This window comes from Hyalella azteca, unplaced genomic scaffold (genome assembly GCF_000764305.2).
Source record: "Hyalella azteca isolate HAZT.00-mixed unplaced genomic scaffold, Hazt_2.0.2 contig10174, whole genome shotgun sequence".
Classification (NCBI taxonomy): Eukaryota; Metazoa; Arthropoda; class Malacostraca; order Amphipoda; family Hyalellidae; genus Hyalella; species Hyalella azteca.
Genome location: NW_025940220.1, coordinates 193,354 through 218,822, shown reverse-complemented (window position 1 = coordinate 218,822; position 25,469 = coordinate 193,354). Strand labels below are relative to the sequence as shown.

Sequence of the window (25,469 nt, the reverse complement as noted above, 5' to 3'; positions counted from 1 at the left end):
TCAATGAAACCTGCAATAATCATATATTATGACTATATTATATTATTATCATACATATACTCAGGTATAGTGTCTTGCTTGGCTCTTGAAGTCTTCGTATATTTGGCAGTGCCTCGTTGCGTCCGATTATATATATTTTTATATATTTATTCTTTATATATTTATATATATTTCTCTATCGCCGTATCCTAGCTTCGTGGCAGGGTCATGGTGTACTTAGGTACAGTGTCTTGCTTGGCTCTTGAAGTCTTCGTATACTTGGCAGTGCCTCGTTGCGTCCGATTAAGGGCTTCTTGTGACCTCCGAGTGCCGCGGCGTCACTCAGTGTCCGTCCAGCTGTGGAGCAGTGAGGGTGATGTGTCGTGCTGCTCGCTCGTTTTGTGATTCCAGGCGAGATTTGCTCTCTATCGTTGCTCTCGCCTCTGAGATGCCACCGCACGGTGCCAACTACGGGAGCTTAAGCCTTCTACTGCCCGTGACGTCCGCGTTCAGAAATAAATTAGCTATCGAAGCCATGAATATTCGTGTAGATGTTATGTGGTGTGCTAAATGTCCTTCATTAGACAAGACATTTTTTAGCACTGTTATCGTGAATTTAGTTGCGTGTACGATTGATAATTTTTTGATGCGATTTCTAATCATCTTGGAAAAGGGTCCATTTGTATTATTACTTTTTACAATAATTTGGTGCCATTTGCTCTTACTTGAGTATGAATTTGATATGTTTTCCAAAGTTTGTATAAAATTTTATTCTTAATGAAGGAAATTTTTATACTGATCATAATTCTCCTCATCTCTGGTAATAACACGAATTATTTATCGGATTTCACGATATTCAAGGTTACGAATTCTTTATTCCTTACAGATATTCCCGTGTTCTAACGTACAAATAGGTAATAAGATTGAAATTTTTTGTAGATTTCAAGGAATTTTTTATTGGTGTACCATTATTTTATAGTTTCAATACTGAATGATATCTTTTTATACTGCGTCTTGTGTGTTTTCTATGGGAGTGAATAATACATTTATAATAACTTCTTTATAAATTTTAGTTCAAATGACGAAGATAATTTTGTCATGCGTGCAACATCGCCTTTTGTAGGCATATGTATTTTATCCCATGAGGACGACAAATGCGTGAAGCTTCGATCAATCAAGTCTGTTTAGTGACGTTATTATCAGATGGTTAATTTGAAGTGCTGGGAGGGAAATGTGACTATTGATGCGCGGTGCGATTAATAATTGTGTGCAAGTGGTGAGACCGGTTTTCTGTAATTCGGCGAATTTCACTGGCTTGTCGTCATTCGCAGCTTTGATGATCGGCTGCTTGAATTAGATTTGAAATAGAAAATTCAATCCAGTAAATATATTATCCAAGCGTAGTTGTTGATTATTCTCTCAAAAATTAGTATTTGCGAGTATTTTTATTGCTTGCAAATTTGGTCCGATGAACCAAAGAGAGAAAAACATGAAGAACTCCACATCCTGGACTTCTCCGTGAGTAATATTTTGAGCTTCGTCTACGTTTTAGCGATATTAGTGCAAAAGTGAGTGCGATGAAACCCATCAGCTTCGAAATGCTGCGACGCCTGATGCGCGGGGGCCATCGCGACAGAGATGCAGAGTCATCACAAACATTCAAGCGATCTAACTCATTCAAGCGAGCCTCGTTCAGGAAATCCCTACACAAGCACGACAAGGTAACCTTGCCTAACGGCCTAGTTGTGAAAACTTCGGCTGTGCAGAGGAAAGAGTCATTGTCGAGCAGCGAGGAGCGTAAGGATGATGGATACTCGACGGACGGGGGGGAAACTCCCGCAGTGGCCTCCGGGTCTTCGAAAAATGGTCCAAAAGGAGTCATCTCGTACGGACAATGGGTGGCGGCGGCGTCGGCGGAGGACGAGTATCACAAGACGCCAACTGCTGATGATTCTTGCCCGTCTACCATGTCGACAAATAGGCTCTCTTCTCTGGACTCCGGTGTACGTCACTCCATGGGTTCCTGTAAAACGTACAGCGTCGAGTCCAACAAACGTCTCAGTTTGGACTACCGTCGTGTGATTGGGCTGGACCCAACGCATGCTCATCCTCGACCAGACCTATCGCGGTGTCCCGAGACTCCCAGTCGACGGAGTGTTGAGAGTAATTTCCGTCGATCCATTTCGACAGAAACTGCTCCTGCACCTCCCACGCGCCTCAAAAGTTTGCTGGGTTCTCCCAGAGTAGCTCCCAAGCACCGTGACCACTCGCCCTCTACTCCCTCTGGCATCAGCGCCTACAGTGTTCATGGCACGCCTAACCGCAACAGGGTTTTGTCCCAACCTATGTCGGCTCCGTCCACTCCTGGAAAACAAATCCAGCGCGTTCTCCAGCACCAGCGTCCGTCCCACACGCCCACTCACCAGCTCCGTTCGTCTCTCCACGACAAGGAGCGATTCTGTGCCGTCCATGGGTCGCCGGCTCTTCAACGCATCCAGAGGGAGAGCCGCAACCCCATCACTTCCCCTCAGCTCGTCAGAAGCCCCAAGCCCCTTAATAGATGGTCTGCCATGTTCTCTAACTCGATATTTACCAGATCCCCCGCGAGGAAAAGTCAAACACTCCAGGCAAGCCTCCACACCCAATTGTCTTCTGAAAATCTACATCATTCAAGCGTCGGTCCCATTCTAAATAATCCTTTACGCAAAGATCGCCTGCAACAGTCGCATCACCAAATTTATCAAACTGGGTTCGACTCCCCAGTCTTAATGCAACGTTCAGTTCAATCTTCTAACAACTCGCCGGCGATATTGCGTTCTCACACGGTGAAAAATACTTCGTCTGGTGCTCCAGTTCCCAATTGTCTCGACTCAAGGCTGGGTATTGCCCGAGCTATTGGAGGTCCAAGACCCCCTGAAGACAGCGTATTAGCATTCGGCGATAAAAACTCATGTTTGTACGAAAGCCCGCATGTTTTTAGACGTTCGCAAACCCCACAATGTTCCAATGCTCCCGTTATTCTTCGACAATCGAGTGCCCCATCTGCAGACGGTGATGCATCTGTTTTTGTTCGATCTCGACCCCTGTCTTCGCCTCCTCCTGGTCTCCCACCAGCGCCAAACTCCAGCCATGTTTTGAGCGAGCAGCCTCTCCTTAATTCCTCTCAATTTTATCCTGGTAAGCTCGCCTCGAGCAGCCTTGTATCAGGGCTGCCGTCAGTGTCAATCGTAGGAGGACGATCCATTTCGTCGGATCGTTCAAGTTACCTCAACGACAGCCACGATCGACCGACGCCCCCTTTACGAACTTTGTCGGCTGAGAGACCCTGGGCGCCTAGCAACTCCCGCTTATCTGTCACTACTTGGGGCAGGCCTTTTTCTTTAGCGCTTGGATGCGCTAAGGGAAAAGCGGATTTGCTCAGCCCCGCGAGCATGACGAGCGAAACTTCGAGCAGAAGTGACAGACGTCGACGAGGCCCGTCGTTGTTGGTGGGCAAAGCATCTTGGTTTACGCGAAACTCCCCCGCAAGAAAATCTTTTCGAGTTTCTAATAAAAATTTAAAAATGACCTTGGTTGAATTCACAGAAGAAGGGGAAGAGGCAGATCTGCCCCCACCTCCTCCCCCGAGGCCGGCGAGATTGATCCCTCCGGAGCAATACAAAAAACTACGAGAGGAAAGAAAATCCGTGGATTTAGATGAGCCTGTTTTCATCCCACCGCAGAAACGCAAGCCATCAACACCCGTTAAGTTCCCTATGTCTCTGTGGAGGAAAAATAATCCCTTACCTGAAATACGCACCACCACTCACACGGATCTTTTGATGCCTCTCAGCCAGTCGGGGGGCTCTAGAAACTTATTGGATAATAGGAACGAGAAAACAGCCTCCCTTATGCAAGCATTACTCCAGGATCAGACTAAGGAGCGAGACGATGACACGAGAGACACGAACAGCGAACCCGGTGGCGCTCGATTTAGTGTAACGCAAAAACACAAACCAAAATCCGTCCCTAATAGCACGCGCTTAAATATCAAATTAGCGAGAAATCCAGAAGCTCTCTTGAAGGCCTTAGGGTTCGATTCAAAGAAAAAAGGCAGAAAATCGTGCACTGATAAGAATGCTGGTGCTATGAGTGAACAAATAATAACGCAGTTGCTGCTTGAACAATTGTCTTCGGGAAAAGTTAATCAAAATATCGGTGGTGCTGAATCAAGTGCACCTGAAGGCTCTTTGCTTCAAGTTGCGCAAGGTCTCGAGTCCTGCGAGTCGCTATCTTCGCTCGTGTCGTCAGTGATAAGCTCACGTACGAGCAATAGCAGCAGATCGAAAAGAAAAGGCAAGAAAGTTCGACGAAGAAAGTCGAACAGAAGAGTACCGTCCGTGCCTGCCTATCCGTCATGGAAGAAGACAGCGCAGAAAGGAGTTGGAGCGACAGCGGCTGCTGCTCGACTGGAAAATGGTACGTTACGTCTTGCGTAAGTTTCCAGGTACACAACTTATTCAAACTTTCCTATGGATGAATCTCATCTGATATTCCTTGTTCATTTTGGAATTATGGAGTATAGTCGCAGCTATACTGATCGAAAATAGGATGTTCGATCCCTACCAAATCTCTGAAATACATACAATTTAGTTTATTATTTAGCGATACAATTTCGAACTCATAGAATTTTTATAATTCATCTATTCTACTTGTTTCTTTTAATTGTACGTAACATTAAAAATTGTTGGTTTCCTTTTTTGTATATCTATTTCTCTAATGAAATTGTATTTTCGAATCATGATATTTTATCGATAATGGTTCATATTAACATAAACGACGGCTATCATCGGAGCCATCATTCAGCGTCGAGCTAAACGACCGCATCCCGCCTCTCCCAATCGCAAAGCTCTATTGAGAACTTACCAAACTTTCGAACAACTTCTTTCATTTCTTAAGTGGACTTGATTACAGCGCCATGCTATAGCTGACAAGTTTCAAAATTGGTCTTTCATCGATCAACGACTCAAATGGTCGTTCAGAAGAAAATGTTACTATACACTGATGAACGTGTGAAAATTTGTAATGCCTTTCTAGGGTATTACAAACGATTCGTAATGAGACCTTGATCACTTTTATCATAAACTATTTTTTACACTCGCGTTAATTTAATGAGATTCGGATGACCTACCATGGGTCGTGAGTGGCGGACTGGTTTCATTTACCCCGTAGCAGGCACGACTAACCAACATAACGTGTTGGTAGTCAATTTTTTAGCGCATTTTCTCATTTATGGAAAAAATGCACTATTGTGCTATCCACGTCCGTCTGTCCGTCCGTGACTTCACACGTTTTCGTCGACGAGAAAATGCGCTCTCTGTCACTCACTGCAGTGTATTACCTAGTTATATTTTTTACCTTTTTTTGAAAGCTTAATACGTGTTGAAAGGTGCAGCTTTTAAGAGTAATACGTTACTGAGAGAAATAATTTTTTTTTCACGTGTGATTGCCATGTAGCGTTCAGCAGGACAAATCCTGACAGGATTTATTATTGTATCGTTGAACTTCATTTTGTCGTCAGCAAGCGTTGATTTGAAATAAATTTGACCACACTAAGTAATTTTACGTATGAATATTCTTAAATTTTATATTTCATCCGTCCGTCTCACGATTTTTTTTATTTCAAGCAAGCTATCTAACTATTGTGTTAATCCTATATTAATCTAGACATAGTTGCTGCAATTTAATTGCTGCCAATCCTTATGCTCTTGAAGTATAAGTTCTCTAGCCTGAGTACAATTAAAAGTAAATATACTCATTAGGGACTCACCGTACAAAAAAAAAAATAGATTATTTTGTATCAAAATATGACACACTCTCCCCCAATAGTGCGTGTTAGGGTGCAAAGAAATTACTGTTATAAAAGTTTTCTGGAACGTGATCGGAGCATGCTAACCTATATGTATTCGTACCAGAGGGAACTGCTAACTAAAGGTAAAATACCTGCTATTTTATTTTCTCCTATTTCGTCTCGTTATTTTCCTCGTGTGGACGTAATCCTGGACCGTGAAGTTCTTCACGTTTTGGCTCGTTTCCTTCTGTATACCTTTCCATTCATTGACAACTTTAATGTCAAAATGCATTTTCAATTGTCAAAGTGTCATTAAAATGCATTTTCAAGTGTCAGCATTCAAGCCTAGCAACTATCACATCCAGGTCAGAGCAAAACAACTTCTTGTTTAGTAAAAGAAAACTGATCAACAGATCCTGTCTCAGGAAAGTATTGCCCTAAGACTACTGGGAGGGATTTGATCTACACACGCAGCAGGCGTGAGGCGTTCCTCAAGCGCTTCATGAGGTCTACAGCTGTTGTAGGTTCGTTGCTTCAGCTGCTGTGTGTGCTGCTCAGGTGGATCTGTTGCTGCAGCTGCGCAGATTGGCATGCTTTGCATATGTATATTTTTCATTTTTTTGGGCCTTTATTGGAGCTTCAGGTTAACGCTCCGACATTGGTTGTTTTATGTGCAAAAATTTCGAGTACTTCACGTGACTGTAATACAATGGTCTGCACTCATTTTCAGTTTATGTAACGATGTTAAAAATATATTTCCGATAAGCAAAAACGAGAACAGGAAATACCATTTATTTGCCAATTTTGAATGTTAATTTTAATGTACGGTTAACCCAATCAGGAACCTCTTGTATTTGAAGTAATAAGTTTATAATTATATAGTTTTCTTATGGAAGACTAAGAGCTGCTGCTGGCCGTTTAACTGCTTCAAAAAATCATTTTGCCCTTATATTCTATTGGCCAGTTTAAATAAGCTGAGTTATCTAATAATTTTTCAGTTCAAACGATTAATTCCTCGCATACCCTTAGGAGGCTTTATTTTCGAATTCATGTTCTATGTATAATTTTTCGGTTCAACATGATCAGAAACAAGAAACTTGTTGCAGAATATTGAAGCTCATTTGTCTGAATTACTTTCTCAGAAATTACTTCTTCAAGCTGCTGAAGAATAATATTTTTCTACATTTTTTGTACGTTTGCTTGCAACCTCCACATATGCGGTGGTTGTCCATTAATTAATTCATAAATGTTAGCCACCATGTTTTTCTCATAAGCACTCAAATATGTTGGTAATTATTTTTTTCTAGAGCGCGCCTTCATAGATTCATTGTGAGGCGTAGCTGGAATTTACTTTTTTTCAGTTGACATTTTTTGCTGCGCCTGTCCTGTACTTGGGGCGCGACAAAGTTTTTGCAAATAATTGTATTAGCGAACAAATTTGCTCCATTAAAGTTTACAATTATAGAAATTCTTATTACTGGATAAATATTAGTTTTTACGTTATTCGTGTTACGCTGTAATTACGCATAGAAAAACATAGAACGTGTAGCTTAAAAATAGGTACAATTTCATTGTGAAAAGCTATTCTGTACAATTTTGCATTCCGAGGCGATGGAAAGGGCAAAATGTCAGATGGAATTACGTTGCAGCGTTTTAGACTGCCGGGACCCCGATTAAACGTAATTGAGTTTTGTGGGGACGTCAAGTGCATTTTTTGAAGTGTCCTGCTCGAATGAGTAGATGAATGTGTTTGTTTCAGGCTATTAAGTATTAACCCTCTACCGCGTGACATGAGTACCGTAATCGTAGCAATATAGTCACAACCCTACTTCCCAAAAAGGATACGTTCTAGTGAGCGCAAAATGACTTGCACTGATGGTTGTCGCCACGTACAACTTTAAAATGTTCTCTGTTGCCAAGAGTTCACCTATAATTTAAGTTGAAAGTTTGTTCCCGTAGAGTGACATACGGTGATGGAGGACTAAACGCGATATATTTCATTGAGAACAGCTTCGTAAAGGACTCAATGCTGTCTTAGCTATCATTACCACAAGTGTGTTCTCGCCAGTCACCGGCAAATGCTTTATTCGGATGTTCAAGTAAAAACATATGAATTTATATCAATTACAGGAAAATGAAATATGTATCTTAACGGCTTAGTCTTAGGCATAGAATATTTACTTACCGTTGTTTTGCGGTCTCAATATCTCAGTTTAGAATAATCATGGACTGTTTACTTTACATAGATGGTAATGATATTTTTTCTTTCTGAAAGTGCTATCATTCATCAAACCGAAAATACGTGAGCAATCTTGATGACCTTATAACTTTTTTGAAGTTTATATTGACATCATTTTCAATAGTTTATATCTAGTGCCTTTTTGGAATGTAATAATTAAATGGCATGCTTGGTTTAATTAAATGAGCAATTTAAGCAATTGGCGCTTTTTCGATGATGATTATCACACTCAATATAATATACATGCATGTAATAAATTACTATTGTAGAAATTGAAAAAAGGTAATCTTTTAGGAAGTGAGACAATTGTACGGCCTTCGGAACGCTATTTTTTTATGACGGTCGTCTGAAATAAGACTCTTTCAAGGCATGTACTAAATCAAAGTTTTTACATGCGAGGAAGATATTTTAGTATCCGAACTAAGAATGAAGCGTGGTTCTGTTTTGGGATACACTCGCCCCATTCAGGGCGAGTGTATCCCAAACAGAACGGTCATTCCATTCAATTGCTCGAGTGCAATGCGCGAAATGATAATTAAAGCATTTCAAAATAAATCAATAATCTGATATAAATTCAATCGAATTACGGGAAATTAGTTTAAATCCTGCCCCTAAATCTAACATAAATTAAATCCAATTGCAGGAAATTAGTTTAATTAAATCCTGCCCCTAAATTTAATATAAATTCAATCGAATTACGGCAAATTAGTTTAAATCCTGTCCCTAAATGTAATACGTATAAATTCATCGAATTACGGCAGATTAGTTTGATTCCTGCCCATAAATGTAATATAAATTCAATCGAATTACGGCAAATTAGTTTAAATTATGCCCCTAAATCTAATATAAATTCAATCGAATTACGGAAAATTAGTCTAAACCCTGCCTCTATTGAACACGATTAATTTTTACGAGACAAAAGAAAACTGATCTAAGCAGTGGCTGCATCACGTCTCAGTGCTGCAATGTCGTCGCGCGCGACCTTGGCTATAGCCTGGCCTCCCGGTGTCCATAAACCGGTTCCGCTGCCTGGTTCTGTCCAGTATTTATCATGTATTTTTTTGTGCGTGTCAGTCGGCTTGTATTGAACCTGATCTGCTCAGTGGCGCCCGCCTAGCGACGACTGTAGTGAATGAGTGGTCTCTCCTTGCTACATTCATTGCGCCCGCCTTGCTTTTTACTGCGATGTCTGTGTTTGCTTGGTGCATTTCATGCTTATATTGTTGAGCTCAGATACGACGCTGTTGCTCACTATCCGATTACATTCGGACATAATGACTTACAGAATTTTTTTTCACTTTGCGCTGCAAATCAATCATTTTTTCGGTATAATAAACGAATTTATGAATGTTTGGAATTTTACCAGTACGCTTGTAACTCCTTCACAGGTTGAATCTATCTGTTGTTAGCTAAGTCTTTCATGTTAGCCGTTCTTCTGGCGTACTTGTTGCCGTTCGGATTAGTTTTCGATATATCCATTGGCACGCCAAAAACATCAACCGAAACTAGTAATTTAAGATCGATTAAAAATTAGAAAAAATTAAATAGCGGTTCTGTGAAAGGTTGTACTGATAAGTGTCAGTGTTATTACAACCAATGTGCGTGAAATTAATACATTACAACGATATCTGTGGTCGCTACGTTAAACTCGTGCAATTCCAGTTACATGTCTGCTTGTTTACCGTCCTGTCAGTCACCAAGGACATAAGTTGCTTGTCCCCTGGATCGACTGGCTGGAGTCACTGAGGCTGTTGCAGCCTTTGTCGATCGTCCAGCCTTTCTCGATCGTCCGACTTATTAAGCCTCTTTATTTCATCTTCAATGCTGTTGCTGTATCAACTGGCTGGAGTCACTGAGGCTGTTCCAGCCTTTCTCGATCGTCCAGCCTTTCTCGATCGTCCAGCCTTTCTCGATCGTCCAGCCTTTCTCGATCGTCCAGCCTTTCTCGATCGTCCGACTTATTAAGCCTCTTTATTTCTTGTTCAATGCTGTTGCTGGATCGACTGGCTGGAGTCACTGAGGCTGTTCCAGCCTTTTTCGATCGTCCAACTATTATTAGGTTTCTTTATTTCCTGTTCAATGCTGTTGCTGTATCATAGAAAACAATTACCAAGGAGACATAGATCATCAATATGGTTCCAATGACAGATAGTCTTTGAATATGAACGTAAATAATATTGGAGATCAGAATGAGTTTTATTCAAGTTCAAGTCGTGAAAGTTCTCTAAAGTTTTTGAAGTAATGCCAATTTTATCGTTCCAAAGTATTATTTTCAAAAATTTTATCGTTCCAAAGTATTATTTTTATTATTATTTTGATCGTTTATTATCTTATTTCTACTATTGAGTTTCTTATGATTTTTGCTCCATTTATTGTCCAATAATAATTTTGATGATACTTTTGAAGCGCCACTATCGTGTGCCTCTTTCGTTACTTCTTATTTATTTGCTACATAAATTTTAAACTGACTTCTCACTTGCTATACAATTAATTTTTTTATGAGGAAACTATTCAAGGTGCAAACTTCTACATTATTTTCGCCTAACTATCGGAGTTAGAAATTAAATTAAATTACACAACCATTTGTTGGCTACATCTATCATTTCGTATACTCTTCTCTGTCTTTTACCTTTTGGAAACGAATAGCTTTTCTTCAACCACGTCTTGGGGTTTCACTTAAATCAGCACGCACGCAACGACAGCTCCAGCGCTCATGCAGCTGCGAAATGCTTACAAAACAAGAAGGAGCTTAGTTATACAAAATAAGAAGGAGCAAAGTTTAACTTCAGTGTTTTTTCTCGTGACTACGAACTTTATTAATTTTCTGATTGTATTTGTGTTCTAGATTTATCGAACTGACGATGAAGCTGGTCTCCGAAACGTTTTCATTATAGATATGCTGAATTTTTGTGGAGTTTTCTTCGCTTTTGAATTTCTAGTGAATCTGCGATTCAAGCAATCCAGTGACATTAAGAATGAACATCACTCACACTGCCTGCTCACGTCTGTATATCTCTGTTGAAAATCAACTTCTGTGAAAGAGTAGAATCAATATGTATATCCATGTCTGTGTATGTATCACTTAATTTTGTCCCTACCATTTTAGAATTTGAAGTACTTCTCATTTTAGATTTTATTTTGAAAGATGTTAGTTTTAACGATATTTGCATTTTTGGTAATTTCGGCTTATCGCTTCCGATGAAGGATCATTCGTTACCATCTATAATTTCTATATAATTATCCTTATATAACACCACTGCACAATAACGATATTAGCTGAAGGTTATGCGAAAGCGAAACCATTCAAGGCAGAATAAATAATTTACAATTGTTTTGGCGGGATATAGTCGTAAAACTCAAACGTTTTTTGTCGTCGGGAAGCAAGACGAAAGCACGTACAGTCCTGCGCGAAAGCTCGTCAAGTAGTTTTTTTACATGCTAACTACCAGTAGTGACAGCTACATTGATGAACATAAAATTGTATTACTTTATAAATTTACACAAAAATCAGGTTAATGGCTTTTCAATGATGTGTTCAGTCTTTCCATCGAATTTTGTATAGAAAACTCATAGCGTTTTTGTGTTACTTTCTAAGCTTGTGACCGAAGAATATTCTTTGACGAGACTCGCGACATTAAAAAGAAAAAACGACGGCGTCTTTTAGGCAAAGCGCTTTCTCAGACTGACGTTGAGGAGAAAAAAGATATTAGAAAATGAAACCAAAAACCTTAAGGTGTACTTTGCATGCACAAGCCTGCTCGCATTGCTAAAGCGGTACGTAGCCTAACGGTCTACTTTGGCTCGAACAGTTAAACTTTTTCCCGAGTTGAATTGTGATATTTTTGTGGAGTGTGTTCTACAACTTCTGCTTAATGCCTTCCTTAACTTCGGACTGTTTTACTTTGGTGAAAAGTGTGGATTTGTGCGTCACTTGCTACGATTTTACGCAAGTTCCACTAGAAACTTTGACTGGATTCTGTACTGTAGGTGCTGTGCGTAAAATAACTTCAAAAATTTCTTGTCATTATTCTTATAGAAAACATCTTACTGTAAAATTTGAATGCTTATTGCTTTTTGTTGTGGATTATTTCTGTTACATTCACATTTCACGGATAACAATTAAATCTTGTTATCTTTTAGGTACTGCTGGTAGTCGACTATTTACTATGCTTCTACTCAAAGATAAAAAAGTAAAAAAATTATATTCATTGTTGCTTTCGGAAATGTTTGGTAAGGAATTTGAAGTACAGATTGAACGCTTATTGCTTCAGCGAATCGTTCTTGCCAAGCATCTAACAGACGCAGTGTGAGACATCGAGTCTCTATATATATGTTCAGTAATTTTCAAGTCTATGTCTCTATTACATTTTTCATTGCGATTTAATTCTTTATTATATTACATGCAAAAAAAGTCGAGAAAGCACGGGATCTAATGCCTGCTAGTTGAATATAGTGCAATTTTAATCGCTATATTATATATTTGATTCTATTAAGTATGTTTTTATTCAAGCTGTTTGTTGGAAAGCCTGCGGACGAATTTTTCATTTTCCTTAGTTGCTAACAAAATTTGAGTTGGGCCCTCCTAAGCTTTGGGAAATTTAGCAAAGATCTAAGAATAATAAATTTTATCATGATGATCAATGTGTGAATCTAGCGATACTTAATGCAGTGTCATAACAGTTGGGAGCCTTGAACTGGTGTGTAACTGCATGTGCATGGGCGGTCACACCGTGCAGTGATACCTTGCTGTAAACTAATTGTCCGAAGCGAAGCACGCGTAACTTATTGTGTCACTTTATGTTCCTTATTTCAATTAAAGTATCCATGCGAACCCTAGAGTATTTTTAGTTTCTCTTCATGGGCGCAATTTTGTATTTGAAGGTACATCGATTATTCATGTCGTAATCAACTTTCTTTTGTTGTACAGAAATAACAATTATAGTGTAGAGGTAATGATAAAATCACATTTGTCTATTAGGTAATCAATGCGGTTATTTTTGAAATGTCGAATCCAACTTGACGCTTATTTGTAACAAGAGATCAACGAACGAGCTTGAATTACTGATCTTATTAGCTGAGCCCTACCCAAACAAAATTCAGATGCGGGTCCGACTCTGAAATAGGTACCGCCCAGGACTCGGGGCGCGCGTAAATCAGCGTCTCTATATGTCCGCTTTTGGTTCTCCTTTTCGTTCCCTAGTCAGACAGCTACGAGAGTCTGCTCCCTACTCTGGCGGCCACTGGGCGGTACGTAATGAGCTCGCTACAGGTTCCGCGAGAGCTCTGGCCGAGTCTGCCAAAAGGATAAAAAAAATCGCCCCCCCTTCCTCCCGAGTGGGAGGAATTTTTGCATTGAGATTTAATTTCTTTTGATAGTATTTTTGAATACTATGCGTCTCTATACATAATTTAAATCACTTTTCCTGTTAAGTTTGTGTACTTACATACATTAAAATACGATTTTTCAAGTGTACGAATATGTATTTCCCCCCACTGTAAGTACTCATCCCGTCATCCCTCTGCTGTCTGAGTCGGCTCAGAAGTTCCAATATCTTTCGCGACTGCTGGGAGCTTCTTATAAATTACCGCTTCGACCAATATCGCAGCTAAATTTCTGAGGAATTTCTCATCTAAACTTTGCCGCCGCGACGTGGGCCGTCTCCCTGCCGAATTTGGCCACGATTTTCGTTGCCAAGTGTTTTGGGTTATTTCAAGTTCCGGTTTCCTTATTTTTTAAGCATATTATGCTGATCTCATATTAGTTTTTACCGTGCTTTGTTATTCTGTTGTTCGTTCGTCGTTCGATATTTTCTAATTTTTTTGTTATGATTTGTATTGTATTTTTTATTTATCTTTCATCAGGTTTTATTATTCTTTTGTTCATTGTTCATACGTTCTTTTAATTTTTGATGTTTATAGTACGATTCTTCCAAGCCTGGAAATATGTACGGAATGCTAGCGTGTATCACGTTTTTGCGAGATAAATAAACTGCATGCAAGGAATAGATAGCGAGTTCCGGGACATGAAAGGTTCGCGGCAGCTTGAGTGCCTATAGCAAAGACACCCAATCATAATCCCACAGATGTTTAATAATAGACGTCCTCTGGCACCGTCCTCGACGACGCTCTATTCAGACGCTCGTTATCGCATTACAAATTCGTATCCTGGTAGAGCGGATATCGGCTTCTGTAAGGCATCCAAGACACTCCCTAAGTGATGAAAGTTGTACGAGGATTTAAATTCGACTATCCAGTGTTTTATAATGGCACCTAATGATATATATCGATTGGTTGGTAGATTCATTTACAATTTGTTGTTACTGTTATGAAGTAAAGTTTAATTAGCGTCAGTGAGTATGTTCTCTCACCCGTAAGTTGGAAAATTCTCCAGTAATAATTGTAAATCAATCATTTTTCACTTGTGATTGATTTAAAGCATAATTTGGCGTGTTTGTACATCTGTTGTAGAATTCATACTACAATTTTCTCTGGTTTATACGACGAATGGGTGTGCAATATCGACTACTTCTCACTGCCTTGACACTGATTTTCCTTCCTACTCCGATAAGCGTGCGAATTTCTGTACACTCGAGGGAAGTAATTTACAAATGCTATTACACCTTCTCAATTATCGTGCGTAGAAGTGATAGATGGGACGCTGGCGTATTTATTACGCTTCGAAGTACGTGCAGAGTTTCGCCATACTTCCTATAAGTAGCGCAATACCCTTCATTCTCACATCATTGTGTGGCTGCCGTCTCCACGAACAAACGAAGATTATGGCCACATTGTCACAACCTCGACCTTGACCATTTGAGTGTCGTTGCGCCCTCATGCCTGTTCCACTGTAACTGTATTGAATTTCTTACCCATTGTTTAATTCATTTTAAATTAAGGCTATCGTACCAAGCATTTACTGAGGGCTTAGTGTACAGTCGATGTTCGGTTTCGGTTGTGTATGAGATTGGTTTTCCCTGATTTAATTAGTCGTAATGACCATGGTCTGTCTTCCATTGTGATGATTTTTCTCATGTCCATGCATGCCATGCTGAGAATCCTCGAATCTGATTTTCGAAACTATAATAATTTTCTTGTGAAAATTTAGATAAATTGAAATTTTGCCTTCCACAATTCAGATCTAATTAATCGAATTCTAGATTTCACAAGTCTCGTAGTTGCTGTAACCTGCTGGAATTTCTTACAAAATCTGCAACATTGAATTACCTGGTAACTATTCTGGACTATTTGTCACCAATTGGTCAATTGTTCTTCTGTAAACCATATTTAGCAACGTACTAATAAGGCGTCGCGCTAATATTGCGCCATTTTATTAGGTACTCTTTCTAATATGATAGCGACATTTTATCTTTTCACAAGACAATTAAGACTAAGAATGCGCAACATCTGCGTTTCCTGTCCATCCATCAAACTGGAATTGTTGAAGAGAGAAGGCGTGTGTTTACTCTATACCCGCATCGCCTCGGCAGAAGACTTTACTTCGGTCTGCCCAACTTGCATGGGGAGCGTTTTCGTCTGTGAACCGTAAATTTTGAACTGCTCGGCTGGGTTTTTGATAAAACTTCAGCATTCTACTTGAAGAATAGTAATCGCATTGCATACAGTGGGGGAAATAAATATTCGTACACTTGAAAAATCGTATTTTAATGTATGCAAGTACACAAACTTAACAGGAAAAGTGATTTAAATTATGTATAGAGACGCATAGTATTCAAAAATACTATCAAAAGAAATTAAATCTCAATGCAACAAAAAACAATGCAACATGTTCACTTTAAATCACTTCTCCTGTTCAGTTTGTGTACTTACATACATTAAAATACGATTTTTCAAGTGTACGAATATTTATTTCCCCCCACTGTATATAAACTTTGCGTCCATGAGAATTTAGAGCGAAATATTTCCTCATTGTACAGCACAGCCACAAAATAACAATTTCGAGGTTTTTGCTCGTAACCCGACTGCCGGAGATGATGATTCATATGTCCATGACCAATTACCAAATCTCATTTGAGTCGATATTTACTTTTTGCTGAATAACTTTACTATTGTCTCACAAATCGATGAATTGGACTATAATATTTGTCAATCGTATGGTATGCGCCGAATGGTCAATATTTGTGAAGCTCTGATTATTTCAAGCTTTCATAATCGCTAAAACTGCAAAACGTAATTACTTTACTATAGTCGACCCAAGTATGATCTGTAGATATGACACTTAGCGTACCACCGACATTGTGTTGTTTAATATGCTGTGTTAATACATTTTTTATTACGAGTATAAATTAATTGATGGCCTTATTTTTTTCGCTAGAAGGTCTTCACTTCTGGCTAATTTGACCTAATTTAAGATCAAGATAAGATGAAATTATTAAAATATCGATTCGTTCAAGGCTATTTGATGTTTATACTAAATCCTATCATTTGCACAGCTTCAAAGAAAAATTGAAAAGTTCTACCGAAAATTCTGAAATTGAAAATAAAAAACAGTTTCGAGAATAAGTTTGTACTTACTATTCGTTTCAGGTCGCGTTAAAAAATTAATTCTGTTCATTTTTTATGCACTGTCGGCTCAAGACTTTGAACTTCCAAGAAGCCTCGAAAATCGAAATCGTTTTCTGTGGTTACTCAAGGCTTTCCTTAAGTATTTCCATCTGGTCGCGAGCTGACAAACATTGGTCAAGTGCTTCACCGAACACTTGAAGCATTTTTGCATAAGTTATTTTTTAGTCGTTCATGTTGTGCTCTGTCATGGGAATTTATGTGTGCCTTACCTGCTTGTAGTAAGTAACTGGTGAGGTTCGTGCAATTCTTGCTGAGAATTTCGAAATGTTTTAAGAACAATCTCTTCATTCAGAATTTGAAATAAAAAATGCATATTAAATTCATTTTATTAATGATTATAAACGTTCTTCAGACCAGCTCCATCATTAATTAAAAAACTTGCATTAAAAACAAGTCAATCGAAAAAGAAAAGCCAAATTTGCACGGACGACATCGAAACCTACAACTGTAAAAATGGCCCAAGGAACAAGAGAACATATCAATTTACAATTGTAAGTGGATGATAGCTGTTAGCGTTCTTAAGACTAAGTTTCAGTTCAAAGAAACATCCCTTAGCCTCAGCATCAGAGGTTGAACCTAAAATCGTAGTAAATTATTCAATTACGACAGTTAATATTGACAGAAGAGTTGCTAATAAATGCTCTATAGGATTTATGCTTGAAATTAGCTATTAATATAAGACTGCGACAGTTTAGGAGAGCGGTGTTATTTATTTAATGTGTTTACTTATTCGTGGAATTCAGTCAAGCAGCTGAGTCTGCTAACCAACTTTTTCAACTTTTCAACTTTTTTTTTTTTTTTGAATGGTTCAAACCAACCTTTTTGGAAAGTTTGTGCATCACGTCTATATTTCATCCTCTTTGCCCTTAGGACTGAAAACCTTCGAGTATGATTGAAATTTGTTCGATGCCTATCGTTACTTTAAGTCAACAATTTATACGTTTTTTTCGACACCCAGGAGTGACTGGCAGCTGCATTAACGATGTCCATAGCATTTTTAAGGACACGGCACCAGGTTTGCTCAACACAACCTTCTAAAACCACCATCACCTTAAGTGCTTTGCCGTAGCTCGATGCTATAACATTTCCTAGGATTTGCAAAGCTCCTAGACCAAAGTTACGATCTTGCTCGATGACCCTAGGGTCACTTGACCGGGCGTTAAAAGCTGCTCGTGTCCTTGCCCATGCTGGTGAAAACCATGCGAGGACCTGCCTAGCTTTTCCAATATTTATACATTCATTTGCATTTAATTTTGCTCGAACTCTTTAATGATGGTTCAGGGGAATATGAACTCATATTTCCTGAATATGACTGGTAATATGAACTCATATTTCCTGAATATGACTGGGAATATGAACCCATATTTCCTGAATATTACAGGGAATATGAACCCATATTCCCTGAATATGGCAGGGAATATGAACCAATTTATCCTGAATATGACAAGGAATATGAACCCATGATCCAACGTTTGCTCCACAAATGACAACTAAGCTAACCTGCTAAGTTGTATCATAGATACTATAGCATCTGCTTGAATGAACTTGCGCCGACGCGCCCTCTATGAATGAGTCATCGATGGTGCGTTTTTTACTTTTGGTGCCGTGCAGTGTCGGCACGCGTGTAACCTACGGCTGTTACTGCTGCGGTTATTGCTTCACCTGCGCTAACTAGAGTGCATGCAGCTGTTGCTACTAATGGTTCTGAAAGTTATTCTTACCATCATCAGAAGTAAATAAATTGAGTGATGCTCTTAAAAGTGTAAAATTATCCGTTTCCGTATAAAAGAATTAATTTGTAGCTCGTACCAACGTCTAACCGTTTACGCAGATATTTATTACGTATTCAGACGGTGATTTTTATATCAGTGATTGACACTAACAATGAACGACATAACCGTGTGCATATCGGAGGAATTTTTGATAAAGTTTTACTATTGTCTTACCGCGCACATAACAACTAATATTATATAGAAATGTCTTCGTTGTATGGAAAGCGTCTACGTGCCCTGCGAGTTCCTGATTGTTGCCAAGTTTCAAAATAATTGAGTATCTATGAAGAAGACTAGCACTGCATAAATAAAAGTTAATCTCGAGTTGGAGAAAAATAGGCCGCGTTAAACATTTTAACGCGGCCTCCATGTTCATTTGCTGTTACTTTACCCGGGCTTGCTGGTACGGACGATTTATTCATTTAGTGCTTCTCTTTACTGTTTGTTGTCAAACTAATTGCCTGCTCTTCTGTCTGTCTAAACTCCAGTCAGTGGTCCTTATTTACATCTTTAATTTTGCCGTCGTGTGAGATCCAACTGACGGGCTAATCAACAAACTATTGAACTGCTCAGTAACTACGACGCTGGGAACCCGATGCTCTGCATGCTGATAGGTCACTACAACTGCCATTACGGTGGTACCATTAAACTAATTTTACAATTACCATTACCTTCCAATTACCATTACCTTCCAATTACCATTACCTTCCATCATCATTACAATTACCATTATTACTTACATGGCTGTATTACTATCGTTGCACTACTACCAATATGCACCACCACCCTCATAGGCTATAGTTGCTTGGTTGTACTCTGCTACCTTGCGACGTGTGCTTTTACTACTCGTATCTAAAGTACCTGCCTCAAAACGATGTACTGATTATCTGTGGCCGTTTTATAGCTGATGGTTGACCTTCCCTAAAGTGACATTCCTAAGAATTACGTGCAGTGTAGGACTGTAGGCAACAGTACATCACCTTTCTCTTGACCGACACCTTGCCCTGTTGTAGCAAGTGTTGCGTTGTTCGGCTACTGCAACTGCAGTTATTTTTGTTCTAGCCGCTGCTTGCTGCTCATGAAGTCTTGCTCGTCTTGCGGTGAGGCTACGTGGCAGTTGGTGCTTCTTTTCTTGTTTTTGCTGTTGTAGAAGTAATTATTATTGAGTAACTGGGGTACCGTCATTAATTGGTGTTGACTATATAAGATTTTTTTTATGTTCGGCAGCTTCGGCTAAGGGAAAGCTATTGAAACTTGTTGTTGATGCACTTGGGAGTTCATTATTTATGTTGTTGTTGTTGATGTTGTAATTATTTCTGCGTGCCAATGCAGTGCAGTTTGTTGCTGTTGTTGTTGTTGATGTTGTAATTATTTCTGCGTGCCAATGCAGTGCAGTTTTATTTATCACAGCTTTTGGCAACTGCTACAGCTCTTGAGTTGCTGGTGAAGCTATACCTGTGCGTGCCTCCTGTTGCTCTTATTTTTAAATAAGAAAATGTTATTCTCCCACATTAATTCTATCATTTTATGCAGTTTAGATACTAACATTGTGCGAGTTTAATGACTGAAAAAATTGATAAACGTGTATTTCTGAAACCCATTAATTGGTTAACTTTGATATTAATTACTTTATAGAATAAACCTCTGTATACTTGTGTTTTTCTTGTGCAGGTAAGCACTCAATATGGGCCATTCAGTCACCAAAGTTCTCTGTGTGTGAATCTTCTATCTGTGAGTATTTTAATTATAATACTGGAATTATCGAACGAATTTTCTGGCAAAATTTTAAACTTAGTAAAGTAATTCATTTCATGCCACTAGGTACGTACTGTTGAAATAAAAAAATTTCCGTCGAAGCGAATTGATTCATTTGATGGCTGACTAACCTTGAGCTTCGTTTCGTGCTTCGACCCTCAGGAATATTTGCAATAAAGTCACTCCGTACCAAAGCTAGTTTTTCATCAATGCTGTTGAAATATGGAACGTTTTAGATAATCTTGAATGCCTTGAAGAATGAACTTTTTGCAAATTTTGAGTAATCTTTTGGGATCATTTGGAGAACAATTTCCTCACGCCGCAGCTTTTAAATATTTGCATGAACTTTACGTCGTGCTTGATTATCTAACTGTTCTTGTTTTGAAGCTCCATATTTTTCGAATGGAAGCATTAGCGTTCCACGTCATGGCGGTTTACAAAATAATGGACATTTTACGTGTGATTCTGTGATAAAAGATTTCTTAATTTGTGGAAAAGTAAAGACTTGGAACAAATTTTACTCCAATGTCTAGCATATATTTCTCCTAAATGCAAAGAGTTGAATAGTTTATGAAGAAGCGTCAGAAGTCGACTCATTTCCCGACTAACTTTTATTCGAAGTTCTCGTATTCCATGTTTTTGAACGTGACGTTGATGCGAGTTGAGGGGGTCGTAAAGTTTACGACTGGTTTAGTGAGACGAATGTCTTAAAATTGTCGGATGATGCAAGTTGTCGGCGCGGGTTTTCTAGCGCTTCGCTTCGACTTTTGCTGCAGTAACGGCGTTCGGAATCACCACGCGCTGGTCCATTACGACAGGCTCAATGAGGCTCATCCATGTCGTCCACATGCACATTGGGAAAGCTTCTTTATGACCTACCGAGCAATAATTTGACAATCGTGAACTTTTCCATTTCGATAGAGTAAATTTGATGAATTAAATCATGTTATTTGCATTATTTTGGAACGCTTACACTCATCGTATGTTTGCGCAGTAATACGCGCTTGCCGGAGCTAATGCAAGTTTCATCTCATTTATAGTATTAAAATGTATGTCTATAAATCTATGATGATCCAAGTGTTGTAAGCACGGCATTATCCTATTACAATAACTATGACTGATAATAAAACAACGATAAAATAACTAATTTCCGTGAGAAGATGTTTCTTATTGAATATGCTTTCCTTTTATAATAAAGAAAACATTTTCGAACATTCGTTGAAATAAAATGGTTGTACCGTCCTCGTATATTTTCATGTAATTGCGTCAATCGATAACCTGTTCCTGAACAATATGCTGAACATTTACCATGCGAATGTGCGATCAATGTATTGCACATGGTCTCCAGATTTGCAATCTCGTGTAGTATCACTGCACGGAGGAGATTCATGACCATATCTCGCGGTCTTTCCTCCAGGCTGGGTCGTTTCACATTACTTTTGCATCGTCGAGCCGCGGGGAAGAGGGTGCATATAGCCCACGATTGCCCATTACGAGGCCGATAATGGGTTTGTTTCGCCAGCCAACGTCGCTTCATGTGTCCGGTATCCATCCTAAACAACATGCATTTATTGTGTGGATTTTCCTTCCTAATACATTTTATCGCTAAAATTAGTTTAATAAGGTGGACAATGCTACAACGATGCCAACATTTATTGTCACCGAACCAAAGTATTTGTAGTGTTTATTCAGCACTTATATTCTAACTAGAAAACTCATGAACTTTAAAACCTTAGTATTATTGGATAGTTTGGATTTTAGAGAAACATTCTTTCATGCTCGTTGTTGGTACGATATAAACGAACCCGTGTTATTTCGAATCTGTAATATTGTGTGTCATCAATCGTTCCTTGTTAATCTGTAAATTTTCCGTCAAGAGTTGAGATCAATTGACGTGCAACATAAAATACGAATTAAAATTGTCCGTTAGTGTGTATCATCAAAATGGCCATAAATCATTCATGAAGGTACTGACGTGATGCTTGCTTATAAGCTTCAATTTTCCCATTTATTACGCTAGGTCATCCCAAATGTTTTCTTCTTAACGGTATAAGATTGTTGGTTTAGCTGTTTCAATTATTACTGATATTTCATTGTATGCTGAACAATTTTATTTGAATGATGCCATCACAACTGTATTAAAATAATTTCCACTGACTGTCCAATTACAAAATTATCTTCACTCATCGTTATAGTTTTTTACTGACTTATTATGAAATTTTCTTCAATCACCATTTTACTGCATTCAACGTTTCTCGTCTTCAGGACAATCCTTATGATAATACCGTTAGTTCTTTGTCGTTGTGCAATGATATTGCACAAGACGCTCGTAATGTTCACTAAGCGTACTTATAAATTTCCATTTATTGCAGCTGTAGTTATGTGAGCGGCATTGCTATAAGATATCGTCCGTAATCATTATGCCCGCGTAACTGATGTTGTTGGCTGCATGCGTTCCTATGCGCTGACATTTGTCAAAGTTGCTGAGCGTTTTAAGAACTTTTTTCGCTGCTACTCCTGACTCGTTTCTTTTGTATCGCCCTATTTCTTGATGAGAAAGTAAGCATTTTTTAGTTTTAAGAACAACTTAAAGATAAAGATGATGAATAAATTTTGGATTTGGAGTATTCAGAAAAGTTTATAATAAACTGGGAATGCTGCTCATGATTAGGACCTCAGAGGGATTTGAGTCCTATTTCTCGTAACTACTACACCTCAAATTTTCGTCAAAACTCAAGAAACACTACTCAAGACACTCAAAACTCAAGAGACACTACTGAAAAAAGGCCTGTAATTTATGTATATTTTTTTTATTTTTGCCGCCTCGATAATTTACGATGCGTGTAGTGATCGCATTAGAAGAAACTGACTGAAAAACCATCTATGTCAATCGTTGCATGCTGCACCAACAGGCTTTATTAAGTGTCAGAGTTTTCCCTGGGGTGGCGTCCACATGCAGGCTCGCTCATTCGATGTTGTTATCTCGTTGATTTGTGATCACTTTACTCCTATGATTGCAGTTGACTTGCCCAGCGCACGCTTGATTGATGCTCAGCTACCCTAGTCCTCGTGTGATGGATGAGCCGAGCCGTTTTGTGGCAGGCGTCGTTGCTGTCTTGTTTCTTGCCATTAAAGGCCTCGCTTTTTGCTGCAATACTTTTACTATGCTCGAGCGTAATGGCAACGTTAAACACTACCTCTGTTTATAATCATAAACTGTGCGGGACTTTTTAAAACTCAAGCTACAACAACAACGCTCAAAAGCGCATTTGAATGAATAGATGGACAACATCGTGCATGTATTGCTTTCACTCTCTACTTGTCGATTAAACAACAATTACACTCGCTTTCACAAACAAGCCCTCAGGTATCGTTGGCACTCCGATCTACCGTTATAGTCACGCTGTGCGTCTGTGGAAACAAGAATAATGTTGGTTTTCACAAACACTTCAAGTATGTTTAACTATGGCTCGCTAGTGCAACGTCAATGAACCCGTGGTGCACCTTTCATCTTTTTATGTAAAGTCAGTCGTTGATTTAGCTAGCAATCATTTCTTATTTATCGGGTAATATATCTTAAGTGTTTTTCCGTCGTGTGTTATGAAGGGATATATTTGTTGATAAATTCTCGTGTCAGGAGTTGATAAACGCTCCAGTAAAAGAACGTTTGTATTAAAATAGCAATAAATAGTATTTATCGGGCGTTGTAAAAGATTATTATGTGGTTTCCATCGACGCAACTCCCTTGCCGTCTGTTAATAGGCTAACCAACTTCGCAATTTTGCAGAAAGTCAAAGTTGTTATATTGAGTCACGTGAAATAATTATTAATGATTACAATGCTTTACCTGAAACATGCAAGAAGATTAATCAAGAAATATTGCATTGCCACGCTTCTCGTTACTTCTTATGAAGTAATGGGAATGTAATACCTGGAAGAACTTGCTCGCTTGCTTCAATAAAAAAATATCTTTACGGCTTTGCGGATCAATACATGAAGAGTCTCACTGCCATTTAATACGAGCATAGCTGCTATCATAGACGGGAGTGAGGAGACTGCGAAATTTCCATGCTCAGTGTCAATGGCGCGTTGAGAACAAATCCCGGAGTGCTTAAAAGTGGATTTCTTCTCACTAATCCGCATTTCTGTTTTATAGTGCTGGTCATTCTGCGCCAAGTGGTTTTAATTCTTGACACACGTTTTTAATGGATGATGGATAAGAAATTAGATTATTAGCAGAATACAAATTTTATAACAAAGTGAAATAATATCAAGAATATCATAGTCGATTCGGATATAATGTCACTCTTCATTTTTGTTTGCTAGTATGTAAAAGCACTTGCCGCATTCAGAACAATTGAAAAGGAAATCTTTTTCTATATGTACCTACTTAATTGTGCGACGGAAATTCACATTGCATTTATATAAATGGAGTTGAGTTGTTTGATTGAGACGGAAAAGAATAATTTTTTCAGAAATTCTTTGTCCAATAGGTTACTCATACCTTCCGAGTGTTGAAAATAAAGCTCCTCTTGTGAGTGGATAAAAGTTCGGTTCTTGTGTTGATCCTTGTGAGTTCGTCTGTTTGCAATGAAAGGCTCACCGAGAAACGGGTGTGGTGGAGTAGAAGCTTTCTTTAATTTAGTTGTATGCCTGTCCTCATTGTTCCGTTAGCAAGACGGAAGTATATAGAGAGTCGTATTTTTATTATGAAGACTACAAGCTTTCGAATTGTCCACAATGGATAATTTGCGATGGATTAGTTACGAAGCATTGTAGTTCACGGCAAGTCTCAGTTGACAGTTGTTCAAGCATGCCATTGTAGAGCCATAAAGCTGTGATGTCTCTATTCAAGTATCAACCTTAAAAAACAGACTTGTTGAATGAGCTAATGTTCTCAAATAACATTCTACTTTCTCTGTTTATTTCTGTTAGTGAAGGAGAATTTCATTCACGTTTTCTTGAAAACAACGACTACCGAAGACGTTTGTTAGCCGCTAAGCGGAATCAGACGTATATTGTTACTGTTAACAACGCACGTGGAAAATGCAGGACGAAATTAATCATGAAAATCCGGATGGTTTGGAATTATAATATGCAATTTATAACACGCTAATAATAATGCAAAATAATTGACGCTATTGTTACCAATAAATCATGAGCAAATTATAACAATAAGATGTTGGAATGATCATGATACTAGATACAACTGAAGGCTACTGACTGAAAAAATGTCTGACTTATATACGACGCATGTGCGTTTTTCTTATTGTACGCATGAGAATGTCGGAGTTTGTTCCATACTCGTGGA

The 25,469-nt window shown here is 38.7% G+C and overlaps 1 protein-coding gene across 5 annotated transcripts in view; it reads left to right on the top strand.

Annotated features, from left to right (window-relative positions):
• Nucleotides 1-25,469, top strand: part of LOC108666937 (disco-interacting protein 2 homolog C) — a 224,650-nt gene that overhangs the window by 35,432 nt on the left and 163,749 nt on the right. For 3 of the 5 annotated variants that reach the window (XM_047882314.1, XM_047882312.1, XM_047882313.1), the window contains exon 1: nt 866-4,437. The exons of 1 other annotated variant lie outside the window; for it this stretch is intronic. In XM_047882314.1, coding sequence (XP_047738270.1) covers nt 1,557-4,437 — 2,881 coding nt within the window. In that variant the 5' untranslated portion in view covers nt 866-1,556. Of the gene's footprint in view, nt 1-865; nt 4,438-25,469 lie in introns of those variants that run through there. One more of the 5 variants, XM_047882315.1, reaches the window with a different exon arrangement.